We start from the raw sequence: 20,149 nt of genomic DNA, 5'->3' as shown, positions 1-20,149 counted from the left end.
TTTGTACTTCGGTTGGTTTTTGTTTCTAGTTCATTTGACACTTCTGTTAATGGCAGCACTTCACAGGGAAGAAAGGTGAGCGCTTATCTCGAGGGACTGTTTGAGATTCATTACCAGCTGGGAATGAAAATAATTCCCAGCATTGTAATAAAACAAGACTTGTTTTTAAAATAAGCATGTGTGTAATTATGGTCTCGGAAGCCTTGGTCAGAACAACAATTTGTTCAAAAAATGTCCTTGAAAGTCCCTCAAGAAAGCTGAATTGCATTACAGACTTTCCAATACTACCGAAACATCCCCTTCTGATCTCCTCATTCTCCATCCAAATGAAATGGACATTGTCCAAACTCTTTCTAAATCCCTTCAGTCTCCCTCTACCTGGCAAGAGCAGGACAATTGGACTATCTAGAGCAAATTTTCCTCCTATTCATACCAGCTCTTTTATTATTTATTACTTTATTATATATTCCATACCTCTACTCCAGGCTTGTGTGCGGCTACAAGATCCTTTATCATTCGGACTTCAGATACTGTTATGCCACCAACCATGAAGATGACCAGAATAGGGTGATCGCTTGGATGAGGTCGGCTCACCTGATCAAGAAAGAGAACAAATGTTTATGGAATCTGGTCTTTAATCCTATAAAAGCATTTTTTCTGTCTTGGGAGTGGTGGGGGACTACAAAAGAGAACTGAAAGAAACATCTCTCTTTTAAAACAGCTCACAGGTCTGAGAATAGAATAGAGTAGAGTAGAGCAGAACAGAATAGAGTAGAGAAGAGTGTAGAGTAGAGTAGAGTAGAGTAGAATAGAATAGAATAGAATAGAGTAGAATAGAATAGAATAGAATTCTTTATTGGCTAGGTGTGATTGGACACACAAGGAATTTGTCTTGGTGTAAATGTTCTCAGTGTACATTAAAAAAAGATACATTCGTCAAGAATCAAAAGGTACAACACTTAATAATAGTCATAGGGCATAATAAGCGATCAAATCATACTAGGAAACAATATAAATCATAAGGATACAAGCGACAAAGTTACAGTCATACAGTCCCAAGTGGGAGGGGATGGGTGATAGGAGTGATGAGAAGATTGATAGTAATAGCAGTACAGACTTTGTAAATAGTTGGACAGTGTTGAGGGAATTAGTTGTTTAGCAGAGGGATGGCGTTTGGGGAAAAATGTCTTTGTGTCTAGCTGTTCTGGTGAGCAGTACTCTAGAGCATCATTTTGAGGGTAGGTCATTTTGAGAAGACGAACTAAGGACATCATCCCATCGCTACCATCATGGTTTGCTATAATTATGAGGCAAGAGTTTCAGAACCAGGCTATTCTGTTAATAGCACAAAAGGTTTTTACTTTTCACTTTCCTCTCTCTGTCATTGCAATTTTACAGTCAATTTTACAGTCGTAGTCCTAAGATTGCTGGCCAGATCTAAAGGAGAATGAATGATGCTATTCTTGATAGCTAACTCGTTTTAATTCTTCTCCAGCATGATGATGAAAACTAAATAACAAAAGAAAGCAGAATGTGGTTTGCTTATTGATCTGTTGTTTGTTCAGCTTTCTTCAGTGAAAACTATGATGGTTTCATCCAGACTTTCTGAATTATCCATACAGGATAATTAATGCTTCTGCATTACAGCTACTACAAAATATCAATTTTGTTTTAAAAAAATAACACAAACATTGTCTTGCTATAAAGGTATAGAACAATCTAAAGCTAAATACATCTAATAATCGACTAATAATACTGCCTAATATTCATTTTGCTGCTAATATTTTCATGTTGCAATAAATAAGTAGTTTTGAACTTGCAGTTTGGACTGCTTTCTTTCAGATTTTGACAGCTAACAGTAAGCTCATAGGAAAAGAATCAGAATTTTAATAAAGTTATATATAAAAAAAGGAACCAGAACTAAAATGGCTTCAGAGAACAATTATGTTAAAAACGCCGCAGGAAACCGGCTCAGGGATAGATTTTGTGCACGTTCCTGATAAGATCATAAACAGCAACTGCTCTCATTTCTAAAGTAGGAATAACTGACCTATTTACAATGTTTATTAAAAGATGATAATGTGCTAAAACACACCGGTTAAGACCCAATACAGACCTACGGTGCTTCCGTTTATTGATTTTAAAGGGCTTGTCTGTGCAAAAGTGTGACAAAGAGAAACATATAATTACAGACTAGGTGGGTTTTTTTTGTTGTTAGCAGATTGTTGATATTACAAGAATGTGCCAATTAACCCATTTTACAGATGAGGTCATTCTATTCTGGCACTGGTCAGCCTTTCCAGGTCAAGGGGGAAAAGATACCTCTTCAAACCTTCTCACAAACTCAAGATTTAGAAGGAAAAAAAAAGACAAAATGATTAAAAAGATTTATCCTTTATCCTTTGCAGCAAAATTGGGTTCATTGGAAGTGTCCTAATCTCTTGTACATTTACTAGCTCGATACCAGTGCTTCGGTACAAAACTATATGGTCGGGCTTAGTTTTGGGGGAGGAAAATGGTGGTGGTGGTGGGGAATTCTGCCTCTGCCTACCAGCATCCATCAGTATTCATCTAGCTAGAGTCCTGTCAGTGTGTGAGAGAGCTGAGGGCTGTTTGGAAACTGAAGCAGGATTTGCTGTGTGAGCAAGGAGACAGCAAGGAGCCTGGGTGTGGCTTAGCTCAACTGTTCTGTACCAAAGCTGCTTGGTACTGTGAAACTAAAACTGAAACTCCTCTCTTCTGCTTGTGTTTTACATTTGGAACAGATTTCTTTTCAGATGCGGAGGGGGAGTAGAACTCCTTAGCATCAGAGCGTGTATATTAATAATAATATAGGAAATACTAACGCTCCGATGGTCATTTTGAAAAATCCTTTCTTAGTGAGCACCTAGAAGCCATACGTGTACTCTTTTCAAACTTGGATACTGTCCTCTTTTTAAAAAAAATTGCCAGTCTACATGGACAGATTACCTATCTAGAATCTCTAATCTGTGCTCTCCAAGCAGAAATTAAGTGCCCAATCCAGCCATCTGTTGAGCTGCCGTACTACCAGCCTCCACTACCACAAAGATCCTACAGGAAAACGGCAGTATGGACAACTGTGGGATCTGGCAGGGTAAGAGCTATATGGACCATAAACACAAAGCTTTTGCTGTGTCCCAGCATAACAGATACAATGCCCTTGCTGACCTTAAAAGGGACACTAAAGTGACAGGTCAAGGTAGTTGTGATAATGATAACTTAAGTAAGCCAGGGATCATGGTCCTAGAAGAAGAACTTACTTTGGAAAGGAGAAAGTGTGGATCAGGTATTACGCACCAGTCACACAAGAAGAGCAAGGCATCCAACAAGAGAAGCCACCTTCTGGTTGGGGACTCAACTGTAAGGGATGCAAATTTAGGAAAAAATACGGAGGTTTTGAAAGAGGTCAGGTGTCTACCAGGTGCTACTGCCAGCAGAGACAAGAAGCGTATTCTTAAGATAGTCAAGAATGCCAGCAAGGACTGTGATGTTGATGCTATTATACATCTTGGTACAAATGACCTGTCCCAGAAGGATGTACTTTCTGTTCAGAAAGACTTCCAAGACTGTACACATATAGACTGGGTGAAACCAGGCTCAATAGCAGTAACTGTGAGAGGGATCTTGGAGTCTTAGTGGACAACCAGCTAAATAGGAGCCAGCAGTGTGCAGCAGCAGCCAAAAAAGCCAATGCAATCCTAAGTTGCATTAACAGAGGGATACAGTCAAGATCAAGGGAAGTACTAATACCACTCTATAAAGCCTTAGTAAGACCACACCTAGAGTACTGCATCCAGTTTTGGTCACCACATTATAAAAAAGATGTTGAGCCTCTAGACATAGTACAGAGAAGAGCAACCAGGATGATTAGGGAATGGAGGCTAAAACATACAACGAACGGTTGCAGGAACTGGGCTTGGCTAGTCTAGTAAAGAGAAGGACCAGGGGAGACAGGATAGCATCTTCCAATATTTGAGGGGCTGCTACAGAGAGAAAGGGGGTCAAGCTATTTTCTAAAGCTCCTATAGGCCAGACAAAGAATAATGGATGGAAACTGAACAAGGAGAGATTTAACCTGGAGATAAGGAGAAACTGTCTGACAGTGAGTGCAAGCAACCAATGGAACAGAAGTTGCCCTCGGAAGTTGTGGGAGCGCCACCACTTGAGACTTTCAAGAAGAGATTGGACTGCCATTTGTCAGAAATGGTGTAGGGTCTCCCGGTTGCGAGTGGGGTTGTACTAGATGACCTACAAGGTCCCTTCCAACTCTGATAATCTGTAATCTGTAAACATGCCAAATTTCAAGTTTGTAGGCTTTACAGTTCTGGAGATTTTGTGATGATGTGTGATTGGTCTTTCGCTTATATATATATAGATTTTGAAGATAAATACCTATATTTAAAAATCTCTCATTCACCCCATCAGAATGATATATATGAGACATTGAAATTTGAAGTTGGTGTCACCTCCGTTACCTGTTGTTTCCTTCTGTCTCTTGGTCAGTCAGAAGGTTATGAATAGTTTAGGCATTTGAACAATGCACTGTATGAACAGATAATGTATCATTTATTTCTCTTGAAAGAAATCAATCAACAACATCCTTCCTTCCCCCTGTTCAAGTGATTGTCAAAAGGGCTTATATGCAGCTACTAGAAATGACTGCAAATATCCATAGGACCACCAATATATAGGGAGAGACAGATACAAAACATCTATAACCCTCTATTATAGGTACCATATGGTGATCATCTGGGATATGGCCACCAGATTTGGTAGCCCAAGATTACATCCTTCTCCCACCCCCCCACCCCTTTTTTTCACTCTGTACAAGATTCTACTACATCTCTAGTTTGTAAATTGCCTGCCTCCATACATTCTCTTAGCTTCCTGGACTCATTCCTCCTAAGGAAATGGCCGGTTAATCCTTGATTTGCATTCTAACCACACAACAAAATGTGTTTCATCACATCCTTGTGCTATCTATAATACTGCTAGAGACCTAATGCACACATAATTTGGAACACACATTCCAAAGCACCAGAAGACAAGACAAGAAACAATGGTTGGAAACTAATCAAGGAGGGAAGCAAACTGGAGTTAAACTTCCTGACATAGGATGTTATACCCTTAAACTACAGGCTTAATACAAGGAATTTGACAACTGCACAGCATAAATGGGATTCTCCATGCTCTTACTATGGCCAAAAGACTGATACTGCAGCATTGGGAAGATATCTGAATAGAATAGAATTCTTTATTGGCCAAGTGTGATTGGACACACAAGGAATTTGTCTTGGTGCAAATGCTCTCAGTGTACATAAAAGAAAAGATACATTCATCAGGTATCATAATAAACGATAAATAAATAGTCATATAATAAATAGTCATATAATAAATAGTCATAGGGCACAATAAGCAATCAAATCATACTAGGAAACAGTCAATATAAATTGTAAGGATACAAGCGACAAAGTTACAGTCACAAGTGGGAGGGGATGGGTGATAAGGAGTGATGAGAAGATCAACAGTAATAGTAGTGCATACTTTGTAAATAGTTGGACAGTGTTGAGGGAATTATTTGTTTAGCAGAGTGATGGCATTTGAGGAAAAACTGTCCTTGTGTCTAGTTGTTCTGGTGAGCAGTGCTCTATAGCATTGTTTTGAGGGAAGGAGTTGAAACAGTTTATGTCCAGGATGTGAGGGGTCACATCCTGGGGGGAAGATATTTTCACAGCCCTCTTTTTGATTTGTGCAGTATACACGTCTTCAATTGAAGGCAGGTTGGTAGCAATTGTTTTTTGTGCATGGGCTTTTTCACTCAATGGATTGGAAGACCTGGTGGCACTTGCCACTTATTGTCTACAGACAGACTTTGCACGGACAAGTAGAATGAAATACAAGATTCATTTATATATAATATAAATTATATTTAAAAAGGATAAACAAGAGTCATATGAAAGTATTAGAAACATGCATAGTTGAGTATGTTTGCATTAGACAAGTATATACAGTAGAATTGTTTATTGTTTTAATGGCATATCATATGGGGTTTTGTCATATTTTTTAGTTTTTTGTTAGAGCACTTTTTGCTTTCTTCTTTTTGACAATGTATTTATCAATGTCACTTTTATGTTTTGTATTAATTGAAAGACCAATCAAAGACAATTAAAGGTAAATATAAAAATGCACAGAAGTTACTTTATGTATGAGAACACATCTTTTTTGGACTATGTTCCGATTGGTTCTACTCTAGAAAATGCGATGTTATCAGAGGGTTACGTCAACTGAGTTGGCCACAGGATGATTTTACTTATTAGTTTGAGTGGAGAAGATTGAGCCTCAGTGGCCCAAGTGGTTAGAGTGCAGTACTGCAGGCTACTTCTGCTGTCGGCTGGTTGCAATTTGGCAGTTTGAATCCCACCAGGCTTAAGGTTGACTCAGCCTTCCATCCTTCCAAGGTGGGTAAAACGAGGACCCAGATTGTTGGGAGCAAGAGGCTGACTTTGTAAACCGCTTAGAGAGGGCTGTAAAGCACTATGAAGCAGTGTATAAGTCTAAGTGTGATGACCCAGAGTGGGATACAAAACACAGTCACAGAAAACAGGTGAAGCCCCTTTTATTCCTTCACTTTGCTTCCAAGCTCCGAATATTCTTGACAGAAGCCAAAAAAACCCCACACAGTTACAAATATATCTATTTGGAACCCCTGAAATTCAATCGTTGGCTGCTATCTTTAAAAAAGAAAAGGGTTCATAAAAGCATATTCCCCCCCCCTTTTGGTGTTTTGACAATATTGTTTTTACCAAGTCCCAAACAAGTGATTGTTTCAGGTGCACAGCTGTCAAATTCCTAGGGAGCCTGGAATTAGCAAATTGTAAGAAGATCATAAGAAGCCATTTTTTTAATTCCTTTGTGTCCACTTTTCTTTTTTATGCTAAACATAACGAAGTACAGTTATAATATGGAACATTAAATAGTTCACTCTTGCCTATTTCAAAGACTCTTAAAGGCCTGGAGAGTAAAACATATGAGGTTGAAGGATTTGTGTTTGGCTAGTCTAGAGAAAAGAAGGACTGGGGGAGACATGACAGCAGTATTCCAGTATTTGAGGGGCTGCCGGAAAGAGGAGGGGCTCAACTTATTTTCCAAAGCCCCAGAAAGCAAGACAAGAAACAATGGATGGAAACTAATCAAGGAGAGAAGCAACCTGGGATTAAGCTTCCCAACAGGTGAGGACAATGATCTAGTGGGACAGCTTGCTTTCAGGGGCTGTGGGTGCTTCATCACTGGAGATTTTTAAGAGACTGGACAGTAACTTGTCCGAAATGGTATAGGATCTCGTGCTTGAGCAGAGGGCTGGACTAGAAGACCTCCAAGGTCCCTTCCAATTCAATTCTGGTTCTTACTCAAGGCAAACTGATATAACATCCTGTGTCGATAACTCTTCACATCATCAGACATCAACATCTGGCTATCCCTGGTCCCTGTGAAGGATTTGATAGGGGGATAAAAATGCCAATTCCAGTCTAAGCCTTGGCTGACTGAGAGAGGAACCATAATGACACAATTACAAAAGGCCACGCTACTTGCATCCATACATATAATACATCGGAACATCGGCCGAGGAGAGCGAGGACTCAGATGAGGGGTCAGGACCATTAGGGAGTGGACTGCTGCCTTCGGAGGTTGTGGGGGCTGGCAGCAGCGAGGAGGAGGTTCCCAAGGAGCCTGTGCCAAGTGCACGTGCGTGCAGGATTGCTCGCAGGAAAGAGCAGTTACAACAGCACGTGTGACTCGGGAGTAAGGCTGCAAGGTAATGGTCCCTCCTTCAAGATAAAAGCCAGCTGTGAAGCAAACGTTCTTTGCAGGAAGCAAAGATGTTTTGAAACTCAGCCTCGTGGACATTACAGTATCTTAAGTTGGTATTTGAAGACTCTTGTGTTGTGAAATATTTCTTATCTGTGATTCTTGGCAGCCTCGCACAGTTTTGGCGAGGCTTCTGTTTATCAAAGTTAAATAGTTTGCAGCAGCCTTTTAACCGGGGATTCATAAGAATCATTAAAAGGTTTCTGTTCCCTTTGATTCGTGTTTGTTTTATTGGAAAAGGGTCGTAAAAATGACTGAATATTTTAATGCTTCTGTACCATGTATGCATGAAATCAAGATACCTATAATTGGGATAATATTAATACTTGTAGACTAGTATCATTACAACAACTTTGGGGATTTTGTACTTTTATTCCCATTTTTTAAAATCTGGACAGTAAATTACAAAAAAAAACAACAATCTCTAGAGGCACATTTGAATATAATATCAAGATTACAAAGATGTAACTATTCAAATCTTATTTTCTTTTAAATAACTTTCCGGATCATATGCCCAGCTGCAAATTTACATTCCAACTCAGAATCATGTCCTAGTTAGGTTAATGGATTGTTCTTAAATTAGATTTTGGATTCCTCTATTAACACATTAACAAATATCTGGCAGACTGTCCTGAGCATACACATTGTTTTTAACATACATACTAAACGGAAGTTACAACATTCTGAATTCAAACAAAGATTCTATATGATTTTTTTTTTTACATGAGCCATTTCCCCACCAATGGCATATATAGTATTTTCTGAGATTGCCAATCTTCACTGTTCAAAATTACAATGGGAAGAAATCTCAGGTTCTTAGCTATCCAACCTTCATAGAAAGTAAGATTCTTGCTCAGTCTAACAAGAATTTCTGAAGACAGAAATATCCTCACACAGGGATAACTCAACATGGTTGTCTTTTTAAATCCTCCGAGTCCAATTCAACTCTCAGGTTCTTAAAATGGAGTCCTTCCTAATCTTTTACTCATTGTCCCTGTGGGAACTGCTGATGAGGCTGTCTTAACTAATACAAGAGGAATGTCCAGAGGTCAGGATGTGAATTTCTCTCATACTATTACACTAGGTTTCAAATCACACTAATGATTTGCGGTATGTATTATAGTTGCGGTATGTATTATAGATGCTGCAGGTATTTAATGAGGTTTAGGCATACACAATTGTACAGGAACTGTTGTAGTAGCTATGATTGGTAGATCTTGGAGAGGCTTCACAAAGTCCTAAAGAAATCTCATACTTCAGATGCCAACTTTTGGAAAATCATGTTTTATAAGAATATACATAAACCCCATCAGAGATGGTATTCAGCAGGTTCTGACCAGTTCTGGAGAACCGGTAGTGGGAATTTTGAGTAGTTTGGAGAACCGGCAAATTCCACCTCTGACTAGCCCTGGTCCCATCTATTCTCTGCCCCCACGAGTCCCAGCTGATCAGCTGGATCTTCTTTAGTTGCCCTGCACAGGAGAATAGAGCTGGAAAGCAGGTTAGTGGGGAGGGAAGGGAAGGGGGATTTTGCTGTATCCTTCCTCTGCCACGGCCACTAAGCCGTGCCCACCAAGCCACATCACACCCACCAAGCCATGCCCACAGAACCGGTAGTAAAATTTTTGAATCCCACCACTGAACCTCATACAGAATGCAATGAGGATTTCTTTTGAATACATTTCCCTTTTTAACATAAATATGAATTTATGAATCATTTCAGTAAAGGCTACTGCAGCACATAGCCTTGGACATCCTAACAGTGACATGTATATATGGTTTTAAAAAGGCAGGAGTTTAGGTTATCAAATGAAAACGCAGGAATACATATTTTAATTGATTGACTGATAGAAGCTACAGGCTGTTTTACGCTAAAATAGCGTTTGCATCTAAATATACTATCCAAAACTTCCTCCTCCTTCTCCATGTGTTTAATACAGTAGTTTCTATGCAGAGCAATGAAATCAGATTCTCAGTGCTAATAGCAATAGTGACAGCTAGTAGGCTTATATATAGTCTCTTAGTGCTTTGCATCCCTCTCTGGGCAGTATACAATGTCAGCACGTTGCCCCCAACAGTCTGGGTCCTCATTTTACCGACCTCGGCTGATAGAAGGAGGAGTCAACTTTGAGCCAGTCAGAATCGTACTCCTGGCAGTGAGCAAGCAATACTCAAGATGTATATGCGTGGAAATATAACTACCTATTTTGGGTTCGGTTCCTTGGAGGAAGGTCAGAATTAAAATGCAGCGAATCTGGAAATAGAAGTGTGGCTACAAGCTTCAATACAGAACAGAAAGCTCTGAAGTTTTAGAACAGACTTCTCCATGCCCAATTCTATCTAAATTCTGTTTCGCACAGTGGTTTTACTGATAGTGTTGGATATTCACTCTTGCTCATTGTTGCAGTTGTATCATTTAAGGTTGAGTTTCCATTTGACACTTGTCATAAGTATCTTTAATAAAGTGATTCTTCTTCTTCTTCTTCTTCTTCTTCTTCTTCTTCTTCTTCTTCTTCTTCTTCTTCTTCTTCTTCTTCTTCTTCTTCTTCTTCTTCTTCTTCTTCTTCTTCTTCTTCTTCTTCTTCTCCTTCTCCTCCTCCTCCTCCTCCTCCTTCTCCTCCTTTATTGTTGTTATTTTATTCCAGATTAATCCACTGACATATGAAGGCTTCTTCCTTGGTTATGGCATCTAATCTACCAAGCTGGTCCTGTGTGGGCTGATAAATAATCATCCGGCTTCCTGTGCAACATTCTTGTTATCCTGAATCAATAAACTGCAGGACAGAGCTCTCATCATTAAACCATCTACCATGCTGGTATAGTGTGAGATGGTAAAATAGATAGAATATGCACGTGTATGCGCTTGCATATGTAAACAAATGTGTTTGCCTTCAAGTTTCTTCCAGCTGAATTCTCTTCCAGCAGAAGAAACAGTAGAGCAGATATAGTATTCAGTCATTTTAATGGGGCGTGCTACCAAACAATATGTGCATAATTATGGCTGTTTCTTGTTTCTAGCATTATATGTGCAAAAGCTGTCTACGCATTCTGCTCTATGCTAAAATAAATATTTGATTAATTGATTGATACACTTATATTCCCTTCCACTGAATTAGAAAATTTCATGGTTCAATATTATCTTGTTAGTTGTAAAAATACACGAAATAAATTAGATTTCCCTTAAAACTTAGTGAAAAGAGAAATGTTAGCAGATGTCAATTGGAATAAGTTACTGAAGCAAGTTCATCTCCTGATATAGACCGAGCAGCAGTGGTGATATTCTACCGGTTTGGCCCGGTTCGGCCCAATCGGTAGCAGCAATGAGCAGCAAAGACTAAACCGGTTCTCTCCACCGCTCTGCTGTTGGGCCCACCTGGGCTCCCATACGCACCTTTATCCGCTGCATTTGAAGCACAGCTGCTTTGCGCGGCACAGAAGAGTGCCGTGCAGCAGCTGCTGAAGTGACCAGGAGAGTGCAGGAGGTAAGTTAGAATGCTTGTGCTCGTGCACAAAGTGTGCGTTTGGTGTGTGCGCACGTGCAAAGTGTATGAATGTGCGCAAAGCATGCCCACCAAGCCATGCCACCGAACTGGTGGTAAAAATATTTGAATCCCACCACTGCCGAGCAGATGTAAGGCTAACCATAGTTTAATGTTATGAGGATCAACTACAGTGAGTTTTGGGATGGTATGCTTCCCTCCATCTTTTCTTCTGACATCACTGTGAGGAGAGTTTATGTGTGTGTGTGTGTCTCTCTCTCTCTCTCTGTATGTATGTATGTGTGTAAGAAGAGACTGGATAGCCATTTGTCCAGAATGGTATAAGCTTTCCTGCTTGTGCAAGGGGAAGACCTCCAAGACATTCCAATTCTGTTATTCTGTTATTGTTATGTTAAAATACCCCCTTATTTCTTCGATGTGCACAAATATGGAGTTACAAAGGAGAATCTTGAGTTCTTCCATATTTTCACATATTAAAAACCATCAGTGAATAATTTTCCAGGGCTACTCACATAAACAAATGATAGATAAGAGCTAGAGATAGATAGATAGATGGATAGATGGATGGATGGATGGATAGATAGATAGATAGATAGATAGATAGATAGATAGATAGATAGATAGAAAGATAGATGATAGAAAGATAGAAGATAGATTATATAGATCGATAGATGATAGAGGATAGATGGATGATAGATAGATGATAGATAGATGATGGATGGATAGAAAGATAGATGATATAGATAGGTGATAGAAAGATAGATGATAGATAGATAGACATACAGACAGAAAGAAAGGATTCCAATTTTGAATGCCATGTGGGCTTGATTTATGTTCCTTGAAAGTATGTGCCTCCTAATGGGAAAAACATTTCTGCAAATCCATCGTAAGACTACAAAATTTACATACCAAAGCCTGTGTGGTTCAAACACAAGGAATGACGTTTTGTGCTGAAGTTTTTATACACATTAGCAATTACTGAGTAACTCTAGCTGTTTAACATCCCTCTGTGATGGCTGGCAATGATAGTAACTAAGAAAGAAGGGAGAGGTTAAAGAGAAAAAAAAGGCTATTTTTTCTGCGACCTCTTACATTGGATAAGGAGCATGATTGAGAGCACCCTCCCTGCTGTTGAGAGTGAAGGGACCAGTGGGGGGATTCAAAATTTTTTACTACTGGTTCTGTGGGTGTGGCTTGGTGGGCGTGGTGTGGTTTGGTGGGCGTGGCAGGGGAAGGATACTACAAAATCTCCCTTCCCTCCCCACCCCACTAACCTGCTTCCCAGCTCTGTTCTCCTGTGCAGGGCAACCAAAGAAGACCCAGCCGATCAGCCGGGACTCGAGAGGCAGAGAATAGATGGGGGCCGGGGCGGTTCAGAGGTGGGATTTGCCGGTTCTCCAAACTACTCAAAATTTCCGCTACCGGTTCTCCAGAACTGGTCAGAACCTGCTGAATAGACCACCTCTGGAAAGGACCACGAAAAAGATTTTATACACCAGCTAGGTTCGCACGTTGCATTAAGACACGGCTTGGCAACTCACTGCCCAATGAAGTATTGCAAATACTACAGAATCATTTTTGCTGTTTTCAGAACGGTCTTGGATCACGTTACTAAAATTCAACATTGCATTTTGGATCGCTTTTAGGGTCACGGTTTTTATACACACCTGCCCAAATCAGAATGAGAGCATTAAGACTGTGCTGGCTTGACGCCATGAATTTCGCCCCTTAAAATCCTCCAACCCTTCCTAAAAAAAAAAAAAAACGGGGGGGCAAAGGGAAATTTTGCCATGATTTTAGCATTACGAAGTATAGTTGTAACCTCTAAGCACAAAACGTGGTTGCTTTGCTTCGGGTTTAATGTGTGGTGTGAATTGTCCAACTGCTTTACGGCTGGAAGAAGATTAAGAGTTGGGTCTGCTATGCATCCTTTCTCCTTCGCTAAAGAGAACCTCCCAAAAACATGTTTCCTTCCAGCAATGCAAGCTGCACTTTCAAGGCTGCCCTCACCATGGAGCCTGTCTGCCCATCACCAGCGAACTGTTGAGACAGACCTGGCTACTCCCTCCTTGGCTGGCTTGCAGAGGGGTGAGGGCACCTATAAATGGAAACAGCAGGGACTGGTGGATGGGTCTACGGTTTTTATTGGATGGGTCTATGATTATTTTATTTATAACAATTTTTATTGACTGTTTCCTAGTATGATTTCATTGCTTATTGTACCCTATGACTATCACTAAGTGTTGTATCTAATGGTTTTCGATGAATGCATTTTTTTCCCTTTTTATGTACACTGAGAGCTTATGCACCAAGACAAATTCCTTGGGTGTCCAGTCACACTTGGCCAATAAAGAATTCTATTCTATTCTATTCCATTCCATTCCATTCCATTCCATTCCATTCCATTCCATTCCATTCTCTTCTGTTTTCTTCTATTCTATTCCATTCCATTCTCTTTTCTTTTCTTTTATTTTCTTTTCTATTCCATTCCATTTTCTATTCCATTTTCTATTCTATTCCATTCCATTTTCTATTCCATTTTCTATTCCATATTCTATTCTATTCTATTCCATTCCATTTTCTTTTCATTCCTTTTCTTTTCCTTTCCTTTTCTTTTCTATTTTCTATTCTATTCCATTCCATTTGATTTTCTATTCCATTTTTATTCCATTCTACTTTCTATTCCATATTCTATTCCATTCTGTTTTCTTTTCATTCCTTTTCTCTTCTTTTCTATTCCATTCCATTTTCTATTCCATTCCATTCTACTCTACTCTATGATGATTTTCCATTGCCAACTCGCCACAGCCAACTCCCTGTGGGGCCAATATTACGCAAATATGAAAGAAATGGTGGAATAGAATCATTAAAGAAAGGATGCAAGAGGAGGAACAGAATGACATGTGAATGGCAAAAATAAAAATATTTTAAAGTTTATTTTGAACAATTGAACTGAGTTGTTAAGTTGTCCTGGTTATGAGTTGGCCGCAGTGTGTTGGCCGTGACAAGTTGTCCCATTCCGGTGGTGGACACTGGAGAGTGGTAGAACTGACGGAGGAATTGGCTACACCTTGAGATGGCTTACACCCACGAAACTGATGCCAGGTTTTCTTCAACGGGGAAACCTTTTCCAGGTCCTGTCACGGATGCCCCTGGCAGAGAGGGTGTTTTCCACGGCAGGCTAGGATAACATGGTACAGATTGTTCTTGCAATTGAGAGCGCCCCCTAGCGGTTACAGAAGGATTCACATTTCATTTTTATCCGGGCCTTTTAATATTTTTTTGTTATACAGGCCTGCATGTGGGCTACACGGGACCTTAGAAAAATAGAATACACATGGATGGATTCCAAATCTGATATTTTTTTCCTCATGGGTTCACATTTTAGCTATAAAGGACAGCAACACAACCTCAGATGCATCTGCTTTAAGGATATGAGCAACTCTATGCCCCATGCAAAGCAGCATTTTCCCTTCAAATTCAAACGGATGCGGAGGAGCAAATACACACACACACACACACACATGGGTGTGGGTGGCATATTTTAAAATTAAAAGTAATGTCATTATTTGGAAACCATCTCTAAACTCATTCCCAGTTTCTGCTTCCAATATTTCAATATCATACTCCAGCATGTGAATTTATATCCTGCATGTCAGTCAGCACAAATTATTTGTGCTGAAAACATGAGGAATCACATTTGGATGGGCTTCTGATTTCAAAACTTCAAGGAATGGACAAATTAAAAGGGGAGCTGTCCCCAATACATCAAAGAAGTAGAAGTTATTTATTATGAAACGTATATTCTCTTGCTCAGAAATGGAGATTTGCTATTTTGAAACAGAAATAACGCAAAAGGAAATTACGAATCTGTACAATGGCTCAAGGTTACAATTCTAATTACAACGTATGAAAAATGTATTTGTGAACATTATTTTAATTTGGATAAAAATTGGATAAAAAAGAAAGAAGGAAGGAATCTGAAAGACGATAGGAGAGGACTTCCAGTTAGGAGCCCGACTGATCCACAAATTATGAAGCAGCATGAAGGTATAATAATATTTCTATTACTGGTTGAGAAACACAGTTTGCAGGCAACACTGCTGAAGATAGAAGATAAAACACATGATAGAAGGTACAGAAGGTTCTTGACAAAACTTGAACACTGAGCCCGATCCAATGAAATGCAACTCAGTGATGAGAAAAGTAAGGTCCTACACATTTGGCACAGAAAAATCAAATGCACAAGTGAGAAAGATCTAGGTGTCCTGCTGGACAATCACTTAAATATGAGCCAGCAATGTGCTGCAGCTGCCAAAAAATGCAGTCCTAGGCTGGGTGGGTGTGGCCATGGTGGGCGTGGTCTAGTTGGCCTCCTGCACCACAGCAGCGGGGCTGTTTTCACCTTCCCTGGGCTCTGGAGGCTTTCCTCAAGATTCTGGGAGGGCAAAAATGGCCTCCCCCGGGTTCCGGAGGCCCTCGGACTCGTTTCCAGACTTCCGGGAGGCCCGTTTTTCCTCCTCTCCAAGCCTCCACGCGGGCCCTGCACTTACCTTGCATCCAAAACGGGCCGCAAAACGGAGACTCCTGGGAGGGATGGGATGGGATGGACCAGCCAGGGGTGGGATTTGGCGGTTCTCCGAACCAGCCATAATGCTAGCAACGGGTCCTCGCAAACCTATAGCAGCCCACCCATGGGTGGAAGGGACCCTTGGGAGCTTTCTGGTCCAAGCAGGAAACCCTATACCATTTCAGACAAATGATTGTCCAATCTCCTCTGAAAAACTTCCAGTGTTGGAGCATTCACGACTTCTGGAGGCAAGTTGTTCTATTGATTAATTGTTCTGACTGTCAAGAAATTCCTCCTTAGTTCTAGATTGCTCCTCTCCTTGATTAGTTTCCATCCGTTGCTTCTCGTCCTACCTTCGGGTACTTTGGAAGATAGATTGACCCCCCTCTTCTCTGTGGCAGCCCCGTAGATATTGGAACGTGGCTATCCTGTTGCCCCATGTTCTTCTTTTCATTAAACTAGACATACCCAATTTCTGCAACTGACAACATCTACATTAATGCTCTTTCTAGGTGCAGAGGAAGTGAATGTCTGGTTAAAAGAGGAACAAAGCATACAAACCACAGCTAGAGGCATCTTTTGGGGGGAAGAAGAATGTTTCTTTTCTACCTGCAATAATAGGAATGATGGAAATTGGGTCGATACTGCCCTCCATCTACTATTAATACTTTTTTGTAGGCCAATAATTTTACACTTTATTTATGAGGCTGCGCTAAAAAACAGTCTGCAGATTACACTCATTACCTTGTGACATGCAATGCAGCAAGAAAATATATTATAGCTTACGGCCGTGATGGCGAACCTATGGCACGCATGCCACAGGTGGCACGCAGAGCCATTTGTGCCGGCACGCATGCTGCAGGCAAACTGCCCTCACTGCGCATGTGCACACCTCACAGCTGATTTTTTTTCCGGGTTGTTTGAGGCCTTTTTCAGTCTCCCAAAGGCTTGGAAAAAGCCTCTGCAAGGCTTTTCAGGACAATAGGCCCGTTTCATCACTTCCTGTAATACCGGAAGTAACGAAATGGGCCTATAATTCATTCTGAAAAGCCTTGCTTTTTCCAAGCCTCTGGGAGACTGAAAAAGGCCTCAAATCATCTGAAAAATCAGCTGTGAGGCGCAGTACAGGTAAGGGGGTAGGGGTGATTGTACACACGTGCACAGAGGGCATGGGGAGGGGGGGTGCATTGCATTCTGGGTGCTGGCACATGAGTGCATGCATGCTGGCGCACGTGCAATTTTTGGCACAGGAGCCCCAAAAGATTAGCTACCACTGGCCTAGGGCACAGCCTTATCCTTACTTTTAAATTCATTAAAGCAAAATAATGATATTTAGAAGAAACAGCTTTGGATGTCAGTATGTGTTCTTAAAATGAAATGCAGATTGATGAGAAGGATTTCTGTAGCATATTTCCCTTCCCACTCTCTATCCTGCCTTGTGAATGCCATAGAGTAGATTCTCATTATTTGGACTCAAAAAGAGGAAGACAAGTACAGCCAGGATCTGACCCCAGGGGAAACTTTGACTATAGTTGTAATGAAAAACAGCTGGATAATATTAGATGATCTTGAAAAAGAAAAAGAGAAATCTTCAAAATTGTGATTTTGCTTCCCTTCTCATTTTTTCCTGCCGTAAATTTATTTTGCTTAAAATAAATTCTTGGCATTAGTTTTCTGAAGTAATAACAAGACAGGATATTGATCTTACAAATAAAGCTATTGAAGTAAATACGTAATAAATTTGAGTATGCAAAATAATACGATGAGATTTTCTGCGGGCTTCCCGCTAACCTATGCATTTTTGCAGGCTACTTTATTTTTATTGGGCAGCAGAAGTGGAAAATTTAGGAATTAGAAATACAGCGTAACTGCAAGTCAGCTGACAAAGTGCAAATTAGTTAAAGTTGAACTTTCTCTCACATTCCATACCTGGAACGTGATTTCATATGAGTCAAACCTACTGCCCTCTTTTAAGAGCTTCCCGTTTGGAAGTGTACCACTATCCATACTTCGTCAAAGGATTTAGAAGGCAGCTCCCAATCTTGCACAAGTAGAGGCGGGAGTTCCAACTCAAGATGGTGGTCATGGCCGTGTGACTGAAGCTCTGCCACTCTGAAATGTCTACTATGTGTCAGAGCGTTTGCAGCGTGACTACCATTATGAGACAACCCAGGAGCAACACAGCACACAGAGACTTAGACATTTAATGGTGATTTATCTGCAAGACATATATAGAAATAAGCATGGTAGGCAAAACACCTTACAAGCAATCAAACTTCTTTTTCTTTACACAGAGAACTCTGCAATGAATACTGGACACAAGGAAAGAGAACACACCCTCTAATGGCTGCCTTTATATAAACACCTCTTAAAGGGGTAGAACCCATCCTCAGTCTTAAAGGGAAATACCCATGCTATGCTGATACATTCTTATTGCATCAGCTTATATTGCATCAGCTTCTCTGCTGGCTGGCTCTTAAATCCCAAGACCTTAACACTATGTAATAAGGCTGGAGCTTCAATTGCAGACACAGCTGTCATCTTGACTTTTATGGACACTTCTCCCATCCCATGGCTCTCTTACTCCATCCTCTGCTCTTCATTAAAGTTTTTTTTTGTGTGGGACATACAGATGTCTTTAAGTCTCTTTTGGACTGGACAAGTCCCTGCAGTTTTCCCGGCAAGGTGTTTCAGAAGTGGTTTTTCATTGCCTCTTTCCTAGTACTAAGTGAGATGGGGTGGCTCAAGGTTACTTAGCTGGCTTTGTGCTTACGGTTGGACTAGAACTCACAGTCTCCTGATTTCTAGCCTGGTGCCTTAACCACTAGACCAGGGGTGTCAAACTCAAGGCCCAGGGACCAGATCTGGCCTGAGGGGTGCTTAGATCGGGCCTGCGGAGCCACCCTGGAAATAGAGACGGCCTGGCCTGCAGTGCCTCTGCCAGTGAAAACAGAGCTTGGGAGGGCTCCAGTTTCGCTGGCAGAGTTGCAGGAGGCCATTGCAGCCAAAATTGGAGCTCAGGAGCCTGTTTTTATTGGCAGAGCACTCAACCACCACACGCGGCCCCCAGTACAAGCGATGTCATGCTGCCCCCCACTCTGGCCACGCCCACCCCCAGCACCCCCAAGGTCAAATACAACCCTGATGCGCCTCTCAATGAAATAGAGTTTAACACTCCTGCACCAGACCAAACGGACTTTCTCTTCAGGAAAGTAGCCCAATGTTTTTCAAACTCCTGATCCAGCCTGAAAACAAGATGGCATTGCTTTAAGGCAAGGGTCCCCAAACTTGGCAACTTTAAGATTTGTGGACTTCCGGGAGTTGAAGTCCACAAGTCTTAAAGTTACCAAGTCTGGGGATCTCTGCTTTAAGGAATCAATTAATTGAAGTGAACATGATTCTTAAAATAACCACAGCACTTTCCCCCTGCCTCTGGTTTTGCAGAAGCATAAAGGTAACAGGCTACTTCAGGGTGGGATTCTACCAGTTTGCACCCATTCGCTAGAACCGGTTGTTAACATTCTAAGCAGTTCAGAGAACCGGTTGTTAGAAGAAATTACTGGCCTAATCCTGTAAGGAGGGCAGGAAGGAAACATTCTGGTGTTGCTTACAGAAACTGCCTCTCCGTTAACCCTTATTACATTCTTGGCAGGACTAGACGTCCTGTCTCAGGAACTTCTATGGAGTTATTTTTCCCCTCCTTTGCTGGTACTTTGCTTGTGTGGAGTGACCATTCAAAGTTCCAATGGCACTGAAAAAAGTGACTTATGACCATTTTTCACACTTACGACTGTTGCAGCACCCCCACAGTCATGAGAGGCCAGATGAGGAGATGTGTGCCTTGATGTGAGTGATATTGAGTTGGCCGCACCCAGCCAATAACATGACCACCAAGCCATGTCCACCAACTAAGCCACGACCACAGAACCGGTTGTTAAAAAATCTGAATCCCACCCCTGAGCTACTTTAACACTCAGCAGAGACCTAATGTTATGCTAGGAAGCACTTCTGAATAATTTTCAAAGGATACATAAACCTCAAGGAGAGCATACCCTAAAGCTCTTCTTCTGGTCAAGCAAAGACCTTGAAGGCAACTAGAGTAAGGGCCAAGTTTAACTAACACAGGCAGAGGAAAAAAAGTGATTCACACTTGGCTAAAAGACAAGCAAGTTTTTTTGTTTCATTTCTCATT

General features: G+C 40.9%; 1 protein-coding gene across 1 annotated transcript in view; it reads right to left on the bottom strand.

Annotated features, from left to right (window-relative positions):
• The window catches only part of SCFD2 (sec1 family domain containing 2), a 156,903-nt gene that overhangs the window by 8,983 nt on the left and 127,771 nt on the right, over positions 1-20,149 (bottom strand). The window contains exon 8 of the mRNA XM_026699894.2: positions 475-594. Coding sequence (XP_026555679.2) covers positions 475-594 — 120 coding nt within the window. The remainder of the gene's footprint in view (positions 1-474; positions 595-20,149) is intronic.

Source organism: Pseudonaja textilis, chromosome 6 (genome assembly GCF_049901715.1).
Source record: "Pseudonaja textilis isolate UNSWEBS1 chromosome 6, rPseTex1.2, whole genome shotgun sequence".
Classification (NCBI taxonomy): Eukaryota; Metazoa; Chordata; class Lepidosauria; order Squamata; family Elapidae; genus Pseudonaja; species Pseudonaja textilis.
Note: the sequence above shows the minus strand (reverse complement) of the source record. Positions and strands in the feature narration are given on the sequence as shown.